Source organism: Myotis lucifugus, unplaced genomic scaffold (assembly GCF_000147115.1).
Source record: "Myotis lucifugus unplaced genomic scaffold, Myoluc2.0 scaffold_243, whole genome shotgun sequence".
In the NCBI taxonomy this organism is placed as follows: Eukaryota; Metazoa; Chordata; class Mammalia; order Chiroptera; family Vespertilionidae; genus Myotis; species Myotis lucifugus.
The window spans coordinates 1,081,626-1,099,872 of NW_005871291.1; the positions used below are offsets into that span (position 1 = coordinate 1,081,626).

The following is an 18,247-nucleotide window of genomic DNA, read 5'->3' on the forward strand; positions in this document are numbered from 1 at the left end:
ACTGTTAGACCACAGTAGATCTGTTCTTACTTGGGATGTCTTACAATGTTGATACCCCGCTGATAAGTATTGAAATAACAGATGTTTTGTAGTGATAATTCAAAAAGATTATTAGTGCTTGAGGCAGAAATGAGAAAAGCCGTGGAGTATAGTAAGCAGTAAGCACCGTGGATTATGAGTCAAAAGACTCAGATTTTAACTGTGATTTTCCTGGAGAACAAGCTGCATGATGTTAGGCACTATCCTTTAATCCCTCTGAGCATCCATGACTGTTAATAATGAGATTCTCATCTCAAGAAATAATACCTGCACAATTGACTGCATTGCATTGGAGTGAGGGTTAAATAAGATTGTGATGCTAAAAATACTTTGAGATGTTATTTGCTGTGTATATTAAATTCGTCAGCAAATGTGTGTGTAGCATTTCCTGTGTCAGGCAGGTCACAGTAACACATTGGTGAGCAAAAGTGCAAATGTTCTTGTTCTTCTGTAGCATATTTCATAGTCTTTGAGAAAATATGTTTTAGATAGATTAGAAACAGATTAGATAAATAGGTATTATATATATCATTATGTACAAATACACAAATTATACTAATAAATTTCAGATTACTGGGAATTCTCTGAAAGAATGTCTTTTGAAGAGATGACTGTAAACTGAGACTTGAAAGATGAGAAAATGTCAGGGAGGTGCAGATCCAGGGAAAGACATTTCAAGGAGAGGAAAGAATAAGATTCAAAGTAAGTGTGTTATGTTTAAGAAACAGAAAGTTTGCCCTGGCTGGTCTACTCAGTGGGCTGAGCGTAGTCCATGAACCTAAGTGATCCTGGTTTGATTCCAGGTCAGGGCACATACCAGGTTGCGGGTTTGATCCCTAATCTGGGTGTATGAGGGAGGCAACTGATGGACATTTTTCTCGATGTTTCTCTCTCCCTGTCTCCTTCTTCCTTCCTCTCTCTCTAAAAAAATCAATTAAAAAAACACACAAAGGTTAATATGTCTGGAGCCTGGTGTTGCTGATGATCATGATATAAGATGACACTCTAGTGGCAAGTAGGCCCACACCTAAAGGTGTTTGTGCATTTCACTTAGCAGTTGACCTTTATTCTAATGTAAAAAGAAGCCTTTGGGTAACAAAGTGAAATTATGTCAGTTGCAGTTTAAGAAGATGGCTAATACTGTGTGAATAATGCATTGTAAGAGTGTTCAAAGGGGGTTGGGGAGACAGTGAAAAATTATAGGTGGTGTTTTATTAGAAATGCCTATCACAACAACTTATTTACTAAGGCATTGGCCATAGTTTCACTGGAAATGCTGTCTCCTGCGGCACTCAGAGTATTCACTATGCCGAGTTCCAAGGACTTGTACCTTATGAAGGAGGTCTACTGCCCCCTCTAAGCTTCTTGGTGGTCTCTTAGTCCACAGAGGCAGTCTGTATGGAGACTAAATGAACTCACATTAGTCACCAGAATAAAGTGTATCTTTAAATTTTACTTTGAAATGGTCCTGTTTGGAAATTGAAAATATCCTGGACTCCCTACATAAATATCAATGTATGCTCCTGGATTGGACAATGTTTCTGCTCCCTGCCAATCTTTCTGGAACATCCTCCATTTTCATCCCTTAATGTGTTAGAATAGTTGGCAGCTTTCCCTAGTTGGTATGTAGTGCTACTTAATTTTGTGTTTAGCTGCTAAAGATGCAGAGAGGGTAGAGACTCCCACTTCAAGGTGTCTAAATAGTTCCTGATCCTTTGTTGCCTTTGCATTTCAAGAACTCGGGTGATACAAGCAACTCCCAGGGTGGGGGGAACAAAAGGAAATTTTACTGTGGCAGACATTTATCTCAATTCCACTGAGAAATTTCCTCCTTCGCTCCTTACATTATGGGCAGTTTCTCTAGAGAGAGGGCTGTTAGAAAAAAGTATGGCTGCTGTGTTGGAGGAATGGGTTTCTTTCCCTCTATGTTAGTCTTGATTGTGTAACCTGCAGTCACTTTGAGGTAAGGTACTTCTTTTTTCCTGTTTTAGTTTTATGAGAATAATAATATAACCATCTTGGAGGGAGGCAGCATCCACTTAGGACTTTGTCCTCTGATGTTTTCCAAAGTGGCAGCATTCGTGACGATTAATAATGAGATTGTCATCTCAAGCACTCCCACATTATTTTTCAGATAAAGAATTCAGATTTTACCTGAAAAAAATTGAATCATCTATAGAAAAATATTTTTTAATTAAATGTTGTTTCTAGAAAGAAGATGGGAAGTGAAAACTAAATGAAAGGTCAAAATAACTGCACAAAAAAATCAGCTGCATCCTTGTACTAGTCATCTGGCCTTTACAAGGAGAGCAGAGCCTCGGTGGCTACGTTTTATCTTAGGAAATTCTTAGCACTGCACTGGTAGACGGTTTCTACACACAGGAAAAGATGAGAGTAGAAAGTTCCGAAACATGCTGGCACACCCCTTTGGGTATTTGGTTGGATTCATTAGACGAGCTGGCTTCATGAGCTGACTGGCGATGTCAGCCTGCAAAGGCTGAGAGGTGCTCTCTGTTCATTTTAACAGTTCCTCTTGGGTTTTGGTAACTGCTTTTTCACTGAAATTCAACTGAATTATGGGATGTCTAGATATACGATTTCTGTGGAAATAGATTGCATTATGCCAAAGTCTGAGCATCTGCTACACACCTTGCATTAAAAGCACCAGATAAAACTACAGCAAATTCAAAACGAAGAATTCAAGAATAGAATTTCAAAAGATAGCACTCAAGGCCATTATCTGGGACAGTAAATATAATAACAATAACAAATATTGGATAAATCTAAATTTTTAAAATTTGTTTTTGGTATTGGCAGTATTTTATAATCTTTTTTATTTTATCAAAAACTATTCCATTGTGACAGAAATATATTTTGTCCTCTAACCTTTTGGAATTCTAGCTTTTTCATATAAATATAAAACACGTGTTTTAACTTTAGTTGAACATGAATAAAATGGTTGCCTCTAATCTCAACATCACACAGGTTGCGAAAAATAATAAAAGATCACATGGATATCAGATATCTTATAATCTTGAGATAGAACAAGGCTGAAATATTTATAATGTATTAAACTGTACTGCTTTCTCTATCCCTTAGTAATCTAAATTTCACGAAGTTGCATACAATTTTAAATTGAAGTTAATCCAATTTTTTACCAGAGCATTTAGTTTTCCAACTTCACATATTTTGACATAAAGACACATATATAAGCCAAGATCCCAAGCTAATTCCCCAAGGATCCAATGCCACCTGGCCAGCTGCACGCATATCCAACCCAGTCAACTTACGTAGTTGAAGATGTCTAAATCTTAAAGCAGAAGTCTCTTATAATAATTGGACTAAACGAAGTCTGAAAGGTCTTATACTGGCATAAAAAATCCAAAATGAGGGAAATTATGTAAATAAGGAGAAAGTCTGCTTTGTGGCAAAGATTGTTTGTTAAATAACATGTTAGTGCTAAAATACCTTAAGTGAAAACTCTTTGTACTCTGTTTGCCAATACTTATCTAACTGATACCTCCAATTAAGTAAAATATAAAACAAAGCAAAACCTAAAATCTATGACACAGGAAAAAGAAGAAAATATTAACTGAATATCTGTTAAGTAGGGAGAAATAAATCCTGTTCTTCTACCTATATTCCTGCCTACCAGTTCACTTCTACCTACTCCCATCCATCTGGGTTTGTCACCTGATGGTGCATCACTTTTCTTTTCCTTCTTTATCTATATGGTTTGATGGTGAATTCTTTGAGAGGTATCCATCATCCTGTGCATTATTTATTGAGATTAAACTTAAGGCAGTATTGAGAAATTATAACAATATTTTTAGGAAATACCATTAGTAGGGAGGGAGGGGGTGAAAAGTTCTGCAATTCCTTTAACATGTGACTCAACCAAGATCTCACTTCTTTGGCTCTATCCTGGTTTAGTTCCATTTACAAATGGCTTTTGCCCTAATCTGTTTTCTAAGGAGTGAAATAAAATTGTTTATAGAAGCAAAGGTCCTTTGTGTGAGAATGAACCGGTGAGCAGGAGGAAGGTCAACCCTCAGCCTGGTGGCAAGCCCTAGACACTAAACTGTATGTCATTAACCTGGCTCACCCTGGGATTTTGTCATATCATCAATAAAGTGTCACCTGTACATATGGTGGGGCAAAAGGGAAGGTAAAGATGTCACTGGAAAGGCAATGCTTGTCATTAAAAACCCAAAAATCTTTCTTCTGAATTAAAGTTTGGATCTATGTTATGGGTTCTTTCTGCAACCCCCTTTCCAGAGTGCCGGGGGCCACTCTGATGGTGGCTGAACTGCAACCAGATGGGTACAGTTCAGAGGGAGCATTATTTAATTTTTTTAGAAAGTTGGAGAGAATTCAGGTTTCTTTAGTTTATTATAATCACAGTCAATAAGGAGAAACTTGGGAGAATGAATATCAGAAAAGTGTGTAGTTTGGTCCTGATTTGAAATGAACAGAGGAATCCTGACTCATCCAGGAACTCCTCAGAATGCAGTTCCTTCTCCTTTACCGTGTCTTCATGTTGCTCTCCTTCCCCTTCTCTATCCCCTCACTTCTCTCTCTACTGTCTCCTTATTTTTAATACCCTTTTTTGCTCTCCTTTCTTCTCTAACCTGTACTTTCCTGTCTCACCATTCTTTCTGGCTTTTGCCTTCGCCCTTTCCCCAACCATTGTATTCTTCTATACTGACCATGCTTTAGGTCAGTACAGAAGGTCGAGCCTTTCAAAAACATTCTTTAGGCCCTGCTGCAAGAGGGAAGCAGACCTCCACACCCTCCCCTCAAAGACAGGGATTTTAAATGAGAACAAATTCTACAATTACTGACAATTTTGATTTGTATTTTCTGGCTACTGGTTGTATTTCAGTTCAGGTTCACTTAAAGTTTTCTTCATTTATTTTGTACTTAAAATATGAACAAAGTCAACTTAGTTTTCTCTTTGTGTTCCTTAATAGAATATATTAAATCATTAGAATTCCATACATTTTATTCTTTATCTCTTTCATCTCAAACACAAAGCCCCTTCCAGTATATCTTGTCTATATGTTATCCTTTTATTTTCATTTTCTCAGCATTGCTCTTGGCCTTGAAAAGGTAGCCTTGTTAAATAGTGTTATAATATCTGCAGACTGATTTCTGTCATCGGGACGCACCAAGTTAACTATTTTGTTTCTTAGTTATTGGACCCTGGGTATATATCGCCACAGAGTGATGCTAAACTTTCTGATGCAGTGCGTGTTTCTGGAAAAAAAACAGGTCATGATGAATTTGCACACACAGAGTTTCTTACATTAGTCTCAAGTCTCAGCTTGTCACATTTTTATATTTTCTGAGGGCATTCGGAACAAAATATCCCTGCCTTCTGCACAATGTGTTATTATTTTTATAAAACCAGACTTTTGCCATAATAATGAAGAGAGTGAGCCCCTTTTTCTTGCAAGAGTAGATTACCCCAGCTGTGATAATAAACCTACTAAGAGGATTCTTTTACTCCCTTATAAGTCAAGGACAGTCTTTCAAATATTTCCTCTACATATTTTCAGCTGAAAGCAAATGGATTTTTTAAAAATAAGTCTTCATTGTTGAAAGTATTACATATGTTCCCCTTTTCCCCCCATGGATAATATTTTTTAACCATTTTTGTAATGGAAATCTACTGGAATACATAACCTACCAGAAATCAATGGTAAAGAAATTAAATTAAATAATTTTACAGAGAAATATATATTAGATCATTTCAGTTTATGGCATCCAGACACAATGAAGTTAACATTTTTTTCTCTGATTCTGTAGCTGATTGTTTTTTTTTTTAAATCTACAGTCTGTATTTAATATTATGAAGAATAGTTTTCAAAAGACAGACATTCTCAAAATGTTCTTAAAATTTTTAATGACTCAACTCTGGGAATTTTTGTAATAAACATATACCATTACATCCTTTAAGGCTAAAAAATGCACTCCAAAAAAACTACAAAAAATAAGTTAGTCATTATTATTGAAGTTTTTTCCAAAGCCTCATATCCATTAGATTGAATTTCAATACCTTACAGAATGATACATAAAATAGAAATAGAGGAAAATATTTGAGCTACTTTTTAATTTTTTAAATGTTTATTATATCCTCAAAATAACTTTTAGGGAATCATAAATATCAGAAAAATTATCTTTAGCAAAGATTAAATGACATTATTCTTTTCAATTTTCCCAAGTCTGAATTTGCTGTTACAACAGCAAATTTTATCCATTTCAATTAAGTAGAATATACCTTGACAATAGTCAACTACCTATTTCTCTTCTTTATTTTATTTTTCTTTATTGATTAAGGTATTACATATGTGTCCTTATCCCCACATTGCCTCCCCACCCGCCACCCCCACTCATGCCCTCACCCCCTTGGTATCTGTGTCCATTGGTTAGGCTTGTATGCATGCATGCATGTCCTTTGGTTGATCTCTCCCCCTTACCCCCACCCTCCCTACCTTCCCTCTGAGGTTTGACGGTCTGATCGATGCTTCTCCGTCTCTGGATCTGTTTTTGTTTTATTTGGGGGAATTAATAGATAATAAAAGTAAATTCTATCAAAATAGTATTGTTGCTGTATGGATTAATATTGTTGTTTTTGCTAACAGAAGGGATGTGTGAATGTGTGTGTGTGTGTGTGTGTGTGTGTAAATTCTTTAACAAACCGAATACATTGCACAGAGCTTAGAAAGAATACTCATTCACATGTAAAAATATTAAATGGGATTTCTTAAACGAGAATAAAGACCTGGTTTTCTAGATGTCTTTTAAAAATTCTGCTGATTTTGTAAGGATTGAAATTATAGAACTGGAAGGAGAATCGGTAAAGAAATTAGATGCATGCCCATCAGCACGTTAAAAAGTCTTGCTTTTTAAAAGTTATGTCACTATCCTGAGTGTTTCTGCTTTTCGTACTTTCCTTCCCTACCTGCAGTCTTTCTAATTTATTTCAAATTTTATGAATCAGGAAATAGTTTTCCTGAAACCAATTCAGATGCTTAGATACACACAGACATTACAGTAATACATCGCATACACCATTATACACTCCAAGTTGTGACCCATACATTTTGTCCCATAAGATTTTTTTCCAAGGACATAGTAAAGGAAAACTTGGTGGAATACAAACCCCAAGGAATTTGTTCTAGAATGAACGTTTGGAATTGGTAAGAAAGGATCCCTGGTTAAGATCTGTGACATATATTTGACTTGTGTCTTTGACAAAGCAGTTTCCCTCCCACCCCGAGACATTAATGGCATTTGGCAGCGTCAAAACAGACCCATGATCCACATTCAAGTGATGACACGACCCAAAGTATTTTAAAAATGAAGTCTAAATCCATGCTGCCATTCAGTTTTTAAATCACATTTTGAATTCTTAAGATTCTTATTGTTTTCATATCTTTACTGTCTAAATGAAGAAGAGATGACTTTCTTAATATTTCTATTTAATTTTAATATTGTTATTAAATAGTTTCTATAAATTCTTCGGAGAAGGTACAACATCAGTAATAGTTGGGAATCCTAGATTCTAACCTAGGTTTCTTGTGCAACTTTGGATGTTAATTTATTTCTTCGCTTCACTTCTTTTACTCTGAGATCAATATTTTGTTTGGGCTTCGTTAGTCTTTGTTTAACTAAAAAAGATAGGTTGATTATCTTATTCAAGGGTTATTCAAGTAAGTGTGTAATGTCTAATGCTATTTACTTTTATTGTTATAAATATTGTGTTATTAAGTCTTCTTCCTATGCAAAATTTTATTTGTATAAGCAATTAAATATAATTGGTTATAATAAAAAATTTATTAATATAACCAAATAGCAACACCAATACAAAGAAAAATACACTTTTACTTCAGAAAATAAGGGTTTAAGTTTTGAATGCATGGTTTATAAAAATCGCTACCATCTATCTTATTCACCTTTTATCTCAGAGGTGGTGCTAATCTAATGCAAAGTAATGGATCAATGAGTAATATTCCAAAAGTAATGTTCAGAGCAATAGATTCAGAGATATTCTACTTGAATTCAGTGCAGGCACAGCAATGCCGAATGAAGTAGCTGCACTCTTCAGGCTGAAAGAAAGAATATTAACCCCCATTTTCCCCATGTCTAGTAAAAGTAAAGTATCTTTAATGTTATTGTAAGTTTGTATCTGCCTTTTACTACAGATGCATATGTACATGGAACTACCCTGGTAAATTCAATATTGAGCAATCTATTAAAAATAGGGTTAGTCATTTAACTACATGCTACCATTTTTATTACTTTTCCATTTAGATGGAAAGCCATGCTTTAAAAGTAAGGGTCTAATGTTGTTCTCTAAAATTAAAACAATCATGTGACCCACCTCCCAATCCTGGTCTTAGGCGATTGTCATAACCATCTAGGAGTCGGTCCAAAATCCTGGTGAAGACAGTGGTATTGTCTTTAAGTTCATCTTGTATTGAGGGTTGTCCATAGCTGAAAGAAGCATAACAGAAGGTGATAACTAAATGATAACATTTCTACTAAAACCTTTTCTCAAATAAACCTTCCCCAGATTTTTCTACTTCCTTCCATTGAATCTTAATATGAAAATTCCTTCTGGTGCAGTGAAAAAAAAATCTTATTTTAATTCCTACCATTTTCTCATACTCGTTCTCATGGGTGATAAGCTCTTTATTCTAATATTTCTAACCATGGAAGGAAAATTATCAGGAAATGAGTTCCTTCTCTTTACATTCATAATTCTCAGCAAGTAAATGCAATGCTCTAATGTGTTTTTTTTCTGGGCATACAAGAAGGTTAATGCATATTGGGGGAGAAATTTTGGGAGACTTCTTCCCAAATAAAAAAATATATATATATACTTATGAGCTACCGAGATAGTTAATAGTTTTATTTTCATTTATTTAACATGGAACATAAGCTAAAATTTCACCTCCTAACATCCCTTTCTTTATCTACTTCATGTACATACATGTGTATTTTTCTTTTTTTCTTTTTATTTTTTATCCTCACCCGAAGATATTTTTCCATTGATTTTCAGAGAGAGTGGAAGAGAAAGGGAAAGACACATCAATTGGTTGCCTCCTGCACTCATCCTAGCCAGGGCCTCGGCCCGGAAGGGACCTGCAACTGAGGTATGTGCCCTTGACCTGACTCGAACCCGAATCAAACCTGGGACCCTTTGGTCTGCAGGCAGATGCTCTATCCACTGAGCCAAACCGGCTGGGGCTGTGTTTTGCTTTTTTGATGTTCTTTCAAGATAATACAGATGAGAAAACTAGAAAACGTGTTTCTTAACATAATTATATTTTTACATCATTGAGTAGTTTCCATTCACCTGAAGGTTTATGAACCTATTTAGGTAGTTTTATAATTTGTTTATTCAAACCTCTAATTAATTGACTTTTTGTCATTTCTGGTCTTGTAAGTAAAAAAGTACCTTGAAAAAGATATGGTCCAATATTCTTAATTTATGGTTTACTAAACTGTAGTGTAGGATTGGTGTTTTGTTTAAGAAAACACAGCTACTTGTGAGCAGAGCTTGAAATAGGACCCAGTTTTCGTCACATTTTAGTCTAAAACTTTATTTCTATTCTTCTATATTGGAGTACTTGTTTATACTTAAATCTTTATAGTTGAAGGTGTAATCATTCTTTACCATTGCTAGTATTTGAGTTTCAACCACATAGTGACTGCAATTCAAATATTGTGTATTATTACATCAATTACATTATTATATTATCTGTGCTCCTTGAATCATATTTTATGTAATGATTAGGATGACACCTCCAAAATCCTGTGAGAGAGAAGTCTTCTAATTTAAGATGGATCACAGTCACTGATATATTTCAGTGATAGCTCTGACCTTGAGTAAAAAAAAATGTGAGTTAGAGTATAAAGGAAGAAACTTCCACAAAATAACACTTTCATATTTTCTGTTTAACATGCTTTGGCTTTAATCTTGTGTTCATATTGCTGATCAATCTAAAAAACAAGTAGTAACATATGAAACTAGGATCCACTTATTTTACAGGAGCAAGATATATAACCAAAATATCATTTCAAAAACAAACATGATTGATTAACTAATTAAATTTATATCAGCAAAATGTAATAGCTATTTTTTCTGATAAATTTTAATTTGATAAAGTTATAATAACTAAATGCTATTCACAATAGTCAATGCATAGGATATACCTCTATTAAATGATCTTTAGTTCTCCTAAATTCAACATCAATATCATGCAGATTAAGGGTTTACTCTCCTTTGGTAACATTAAACATCTTAGTAGTTTTTAAAATCAACTTTTTAATGAGCTCTGTGTCTTCCAGCATGTCTCATTAGTCGATGATAGCAGTAAAGCAAAAATAGTTTTCTGACTGCAATTATTTACAAAAACTCTGTCACAAAACCAACTGTCAAATGTATCTTTCAAGGATATTAGAAGGTCATCCTGATAAAGATGGAAAAGAAATGTTAGCATACCTTACGTTGTGAGAGGGCCAGATCAAGTAATTAAAGGAAGAAAGCAATAAAATGAGAAGCGGGAAAGATGAGATGGGTGACATGACAGGGCACAATTAGATTGTTACCATGATTCTTAGAATATGGAGTTAGTTATCCATTACTTTTACCTGTATTCCTCTTTTCTTTTTTTTTACAGCTTATATCACATTCAGGAAATGTTTTTCCCCCCTTGTTTTAACCTGTAAATGTATTCACCAATTTTTTTTGCATTGGAATACAAATGCCAAAAGATATGTATCCCCACACTCCCAGAAAACCAGTTCTGTTATCACAATTGGAATGGTAACCTGGTTTTTAAATGTGATTTTATAAACAGGTATTCTTTCTTTATTTCTAATTTACTATGCCCCATTGTAATTGTCAGAGAATAGCCCTGGGACAAATATAATTGGTTTGCTATTAAACACTCATGCCGATATAATGTTTCCTAAACTAAATATGTAATTTGGTGAGAAATGTCAGTTACAGTACCTGATTTTGATTCCATATGAGCCACTATATAATAAAACACTGTGCACTACCTCCATCTACAGGTCATTACAATAGTAACACTTCATGTAAATTTTCAAAAGCAGTGAAGAACAGTTAACTCCTCAGATTAAGAGTATCTGGCAATAAAGCATTTCCTGTTCATCTGGTAGTCATTATTTACCACACACAACAGCAAAAATAAAAGCAACTTCTCAATTTTAAAAATCCTCCTAAATTTATATCTTCCCAGGCTATTCTTTCCCTCTGCCTTACTCATAAGGGCTCACTTTCCCTTACATTTGGAAGAATCTGAGATTTTTATAATACGTCTAAGACTTTCTTATGGGCCACAGGAATAGACTACATAAGAAATATAAGAGTAGATTAAAGAATAATCTGAAATAGTTGGTTATTTATATCATTGCTACTATAATATCTTTATATGCTCGGTTGGGTCATTAGCAAACATTTTGAATATGGTTAAGCATATTATTAAATTTGTCTTATAACTTGTCTCCATAGTAGTTATGCTTAAATTAAGAATTTCAATTTTATCTGCTATTCTCAAATATTTTTCTGGGATATTTTACCTCTACTGGTTATATAAGTAATGTTTTCAAAACATATAGAGACTTATGACTTATGACTTTCAAATTGCAAATATTATTTTGAACTTTTCACTACCATATAGTCATAAGTTTCTCTATGATTTTACAACTGGTTAAAAATTTTCTTGTTAAAAAATCAACTCACATAGTATGCAGACATTAACTGAGGTAACTTTTCTATGAATAAGAAACCGCTGGTTTTGTTCAGTTACAGATGAACTGTGAAAAAAAGTTCAATTTAAGACTTAAATGTTGAATTAATACATTCCTCAATAAAAGCATAAGTGTATTCTAACTAACATACAAATAAGGTGATTATTTTTTCATACTGCTCTTCTTTATGCTTAACTGGAATTTTATTGCAGTTAAGTTTTTTGAATTCCCTTAGTCATGAATTCATCCAAGGGCTATTTTCTTCCCACTAAAACAGTGGTTCTCAACCTTCCTAATGCCGCAATCCTTAAATACAGTTCCTCATGTTGTGGTGACCCCCAACCATAAAATTATTTTCGTTGCTACTTCATAACTATAATTTTGCTACTGTTATGAATCGTAATGTAAATATCTGATATGCAGGATGTATTTTCATTGTTACAAATTGAACAGAATTAAAGCATAGTGATTATTCACAAAAACAATATGTAATTATATATTCAATATGTGTTTTCTGATGGTCTTAGGCGACCCCTGTGAAAGGGTCGTTCGACCCCCAAAGGGGTCGCGACCCACAGGTTGAGAACCGCTGCACTAAAAGAATAAAATGAAAAGTTACAGAAATACTCATGCAGATGTAAAATAAAGCGTCCCCACCTTCTTCCAGTCAGTGTGCCCAAAAGGAGGGTCCAGGCCCAAAGATAGTCAAGGAGACGCAGGCTTTTCTTCTTCATCGCGGGCTTGTGCAGCTGAAAAGTAGAACAAGTAGAGATCAATGTCTCTTGTAAGAAACATCAGGTTATAACCACTAGGGCTGACTGAGGCAGTTCAGATGAATGCTCTGAAGTCAGGAAATGACCTCACTGGGCTATGACACCTCATTGGAAGCAATGGAAACCTGGACCTTCCATTCTCCACTGTCCCTTCCATTTCTCCATTCAGAAATATATCAGTCTCTTAATTTCTCCTGTAAAAGAATACAAGTTGAAATACTCTCAGGTTCCAATATTGCTTCCAATATAAGAACTGTGAGTTGTTTTTTCTCTCTAGGTTTTATACTTCCTCTAGAGTTTGCATTACTCTCTTCTTGTTTTGTTTTGTTTTGTTTATCATGTGAGAAATCTGACCTTTCTGATTCGCTTCTCGCAACTGAACTATGCATTGAAATGTTTAAGCTGGTGTCTGTCACAGAGAGAGAATATTTGGGGACTGAAATGGGGAAGGTTAAAAGGCTTCATGACTGAATTCATCTTTGCATTCTGGATGTGCCTTGATTTCAGAAGCAACTGTACTTATCTTTTTAAAAAAAAAAAACAGCAACATACGAAACACACTGTTGAATGTCAAAGTCGTGCTTGTATTTTCTGCCTGTGATTGCCTTGTTAAATATGCTCACAATGCTTCGGCGAGGCTAAGGGACACACTTTACAGTCAAACCATGTGCTGATCTCCCTCGCACACGCATACCACACTCACATCAGTGCACGCAAACATGCCCACACATATCTTTCAAGCCCTCTCGTATTCTGCCAGGTTGCTGTTAGAAAATGTTTCATCTCCAACAGATGGAAGCTGAGTGCTTTGCTTTGCATAAATAAGGAACTCTTTTTTCTCTCGTAGGTAAAGTGTAATCAATCACCATCTGATTGTTGAATTTAGACTCCGTAGTGGGATGCTGGAGAAATGGAGTACGGAAGGCTTAGATATTTTTTTTAAGTATAGGCTATTTGTGGAGTCAATTTTTAAAAATCACTACACTACCTAGTTAAAGAGCAGATATGGCAACACTTGATTTAATGTGCTATAATTCATCCCAGTCATAATATGAGAAATGCTCAAGGTATTTGTTAGCACTTTCCTAAATGTATAACATATCTTTTAAAACCCATTTTTCACTAAGCACTCTATAATTTAATGCAGTATGCCTTTAAATACAGCTACCAAATGCTTTCCACACTCACTGGGGTCATTTATATCAGCAAAAACCATTACAAACAGGCATGTAAGCAATACAACATAATGTGTTTAGAGTGAAATGGTCTAGAGATAAGAACTGTGAGCTTCATAGTCTTTTACTTAATTTACTGCCTGGCTCTGACACAGATGAGTTGTGTATGACAGGAAATATTAGATAAATTATATTATGTTAAAATATTGCATCTAAATTACACGATTAGAATTCACCCTTTTATGAATCTTTGACATCTGTTCTGAAGGAAAAACAGTTTCTCTTACCCTATGAATACTTGTTGGTTTTTATTTTTTTAAAAATTCCTGAAAGGGTAAATGAATCCAAACAAAACCCCAAGGCAAGGTACCATAGCTTTCTGTGCTCTAACGTTTTGGAGAGAGGAAAACAACCCTACCGTGGCACTTGAGTTATTCAGTGAGAAAGTTTCTTGCAAATACAAGCATAATAGTTTAAAAGCAACGTTAAGCTGCCTCCTTCCCCCTTCTCCACCTTCCACCTCCCCCCACCAAACACACACTCCAAACACCCCCATTCCATGCCACCCATGTCTGTCCAACGGTAAGTTGAGTTTTTTGTGTTAGGAATACGAGAGACCCCTACGCCAGAGGGCATTTCAGCAGCGTGTCCACTGACCGGGGAGAAGAGGCATTTTTGCAGCTGGAATGGGAGGATGGCTTCCCTGGCTAGGATGGACCACTGAGACCGGATTTCGGTCCCAGCCTTCTTAACTTTAGGCTGTGCCCACCGAAGCCCCTCCCCACCTCATCCCAACTCCCTCTTGGGGAGAAGGGGGTGGGAAGGAAAACAACAACAACAACAACAACAACAACGCGACCAAAACAACAGGTCACCACCCACCCTGTGGAATAAATCCTGATCTGCTTAAGAAAAGGGGAAAGAAAAGAAGAGAAACAGAGTAAAAAAAAAAAAGCCCCTATATCGCTGCGGTTTTCAAAAGAAAAACATGCCTTGCCTTTATTCTACCTGCCAGGGGAGCGGGCTCGGTCCTGGTCCCCCTCGCTCCCGCGTCTGTCGGTAGCAGCCCAGTCTCCCCCGCCAGGCAAAGCCGCGGTCCGAGCTCTGCGTGTCGTGGTCGGAAGCAGCACTTACCTCGGGCCCCCTGTGGGCACCGATCGCTCCAGACCCGGGGCGAAGTGTCTGCGAGAGAAAACCGTGCGGAGCCGGGAGCAGCCGGAGTCAGGGGCGAGTCCGGAGGCGAGCGGAGGGGCGTCTGCGCCCAGCCTCTCACTCACTCGGTCTGAGCCATCATGGACTCTGCGTGCTCCTCTGCCGAGGATTTCACACCCAGATTGGCTCCCCCAAATCCAATCCGCGGCTCTACAACAAAAGATTTCTCTTTACCGAGACAGTAGTAATACGTCCCAGGGCAAACCGGATGTGAAATAGGCGGTGACTTCATGCCAGAGAGATTTTATTTTAGAAAGGAAGGTGGTACCAGTCTCTGGATCTGGAGACCAATCCGCCCATTTTTTTTTTTTTTTATATGCAGCACAATTTAACTTGCACCGCTTTGGCCCTAATCTCCTTCCCCGAGCTACAGACTCAGATCCTTCCACCACCCGATGGCTGCGAGCTTTCCCCGTTTGAGGGGAGTCCAGATGGGGGAGGGAAGGGTAGACAGGGGGAGAGACCTAGGATCCACATTCAGAATTTTTCCCCCCACTTTCAATTTAGGAGCACGGGATGTTGATGTGCGCCCGTTAAAAACAAAGCTGATCAGGGTAACTGTTCGCCTTTGATCAAAATTGTCAGCAGTGCATGCAGATGAATGAATGCAAGCCGTGGAACAGGGAGACGCCGGGCTGCACATGTGGCGCACACTGCCCGCGCCTCCATCTCCCGCACACTCACTCCCACACACATGTCTGAGCGCCCGTCTTGCAGAGTCACGAATGGGGAGGAATGGCCGGGAGAGTTCTGGACAGCAGGGAGCTGGCTACGGGGTTTGGAGAATCGTTCGCACTTACACAGGTTGTGAGCGCTTTCCAGCCCACCTCCATCTGTAGCTTAGAGGACAGCGAGAACACGCTCCGACCAGGTTTCTAACCTTTGGATGCAAGTGTTTGTTTACTTTGTGATGGGAGCAAACACGGGCTTCTTCCATGTGAACTGTGCTGGGTCCCTAGGACGAGGAGTATTTAACTTTAAATGCATCGCCCAGATCATGTCTAGGTTTGAGATTCCTATCTCCATTCCCAGAATCTTCCTTTTGCCTCCAATTCCATCATTCTAGGGAGTAGGAAAACAAACGGGAGAGGGGGAGGAGAGATGAACCAAAAGATGTTTAGAAGTCAGGACCAAACCCGCTTCTGCTGTTTACCCCTGCCCTCTTCTGTCACCCGCCCTGGTGGGTGGCTCTCCACCCACGAGTAATTATGCATTTAGGGAAGGAGGGTGTGTCTCAATAGCAGTCTAACTAAATTTCCAAGGAGTCAGGGAAGGCTGTAGTTCTCTCCTTGGATTTTGTGAATGGGTGTTTGTAGTAGAGAGGAAATGGGTGCTGTCTTCCTGGGGTGCTTTACTGAAGGGACCCAAAGCCCTGGGAGCTGTTCCTTCAGCACTTTGGCCAGAACTAGGTAGAAAAGATGGGTGCCTCCAAGTAAGGCTTCTGGTAAATAAACTGTGAACTTGTAACTTTGGTGAGCTCCTAACCATTTTTCCCCAAGAGGACTTCTAGCAGAGGAGATACTTCTGATAGGGGCAGGGCTTGGCTAAGCAAAGGAAACACCAGTCCATACCACGCATAGGTTTTGATTCTACAAGTGTTCCTTGGTTTTGTGCTGCAACACAATCATCCTCCATGATGAAAACTTAAGACAGATGACTGAGATGACAAGGAATATAGCATTGAAGACCACATTCACAGTTGGGTTTGGTTACCTTCTGAGTTTTCAAAGGGAAATGTTAACGGGAAATTATTGCAGAAATAAATCTTTGAGGAAGGGAGAATTGGAGACCAGCTTATGATACCCTGTTTCTGGGCAGGAGTTGCCTACTCTGTTGAGATTTAACTAATGTTAATATATTCTTAAAGATACCCATTAAAGAAACATCATAACTGCCCTATGTTAAATGCCCAATTTTTATTTAATTTGTTTGTCCATTAATTTAGTTATTTATTGAGCAGTTCTGAGACTAAAGGTTCGAAACCTGAGGTTAACAATAAGAAAACATTGGTTTTTTACCTGATAATATGTAATGCAATTCCATAGTTTTGTTTTGACTCAACAAAGACTGATAGTCCTAAAAATGTGATCTTTTAGTGTATTTTTCTTAGTTGAATTGTTGCAGCTTCTTTTACTCTCCTCTGAAAATTGAGAATAACTTTATTTCCTATACCTAATGAATGCAACCAAATCACTATACTGATTATGTTTTTATGAGCACAGCCACTGAAACTTGATCATTTGAACAGTAATCTCTCAGAACAAATTCAATCACATCTTGCTTCAGACTGTAAGAGTCATGTAACTATCCAACAGGAATCAATTGCATAGCAATTCCATATATTTTCAAACAAGTATTTATAAATAACTATTGGGTATATCTTAAAATGTAGCACACATATGAAAATGAAAATGTCCATACAGTTATTTTCTATTTCAACAACTCAAAGGTAGTTTTTACTAGATGATTAATGTGTAATTTGTTTTGGGATATGTATGATTTTAATAAGTAAATTTAATAACTTGTGGGTGTTTAAAATTTGACAATTTGACCATTTGAAAAACAGCAATTGCAACTATAAGTTATGATTGTGTTTATTATTTCCCATCTAAGGTATTATTACCATTTGCACATAATACCAGAGAGAATAAAATATAAGAAATTAATGAAAGGAAATGATTTACTTTATATTGTCTTGTTAATTTAACCCTTTAGACAATTTTTGACATTATTTTTACTTTTTACCTAGCGGAATGAATCTCTTCAAAGTGTGTGTTTGCATACATCATGCCATTTAATTCTGAAAACATGACTGTGAGAGAGACTCTTAATATCCCCGTTTTACAAATTATTCAATAAATTTTGAATTATAGAGGGCATGAGACGTGGCCAAGGTCCCACAGCTGGTGCATGTTCATGTTGGAATGCAAACCCAGATCTTCTGACTTCAAGGCTTATTCTCTTAACCACATGTCTATGTTACTTTATTTCCTTACTCTGTGGTAGTGAGCTCAAGTTAAAATCTACCTTATTTATCTTATGTCTTTCATTGACCATCTTCATGTCTGTCACATAAAATATTCCTCTGAGTATTTCAAAAACATTTATTCACACGGAGACTTTTTATTTTAATGACCTAGTACATCCAACTGCAATGTGATAGGGTTACTTTAGTATTTCGGAGGCTTCTGCTATTTTTCTCCTGCTTTATGGGGCCAGCTGCACAGGCCTTCCAAACAGGCACTAGTTCTGGGCGGA

General features: G+C 36.9%; 1 protein-coding gene across 2 annotated transcripts in view; it reads right to left on the reverse strand.

The window, feature by feature from the left end:
* Positions 1-15,398, reverse strand: part of GABRA1 (gamma-aminobutyric acid type A receptor alpha1 subunit) — a 49,019-nt gene extending 33,621 nt beyond the window's left edge. Inside the window, exons 1-3 of one of the 2 annotated variants that reach the window (XM_006098596.3) lie at positions 14,912-15,398; positions 12,487-12,578; positions 8,429-8,541 (exon numbers count right to left, since the gene is read on the reverse strand). In XM_006098596.3, coding sequence (XP_006098658.1) covers positions 8,429-8,541; positions 12,487-12,563 — 190 coding nt within the window. In that variant the 5' untranslated portion in view covers positions 12,564-12,578; positions 14,912-15,398. Of the gene's footprint in view, positions 1-8,428; positions 8,542-12,486; positions 12,678-14,911 lie in introns of those variants that run through there. The other variant, XM_023762320.1, reaches the window with a different exon arrangement.
* Between the last annotated feature and the right edge of the window lie 2,849 nt (positions 15,399-18,247).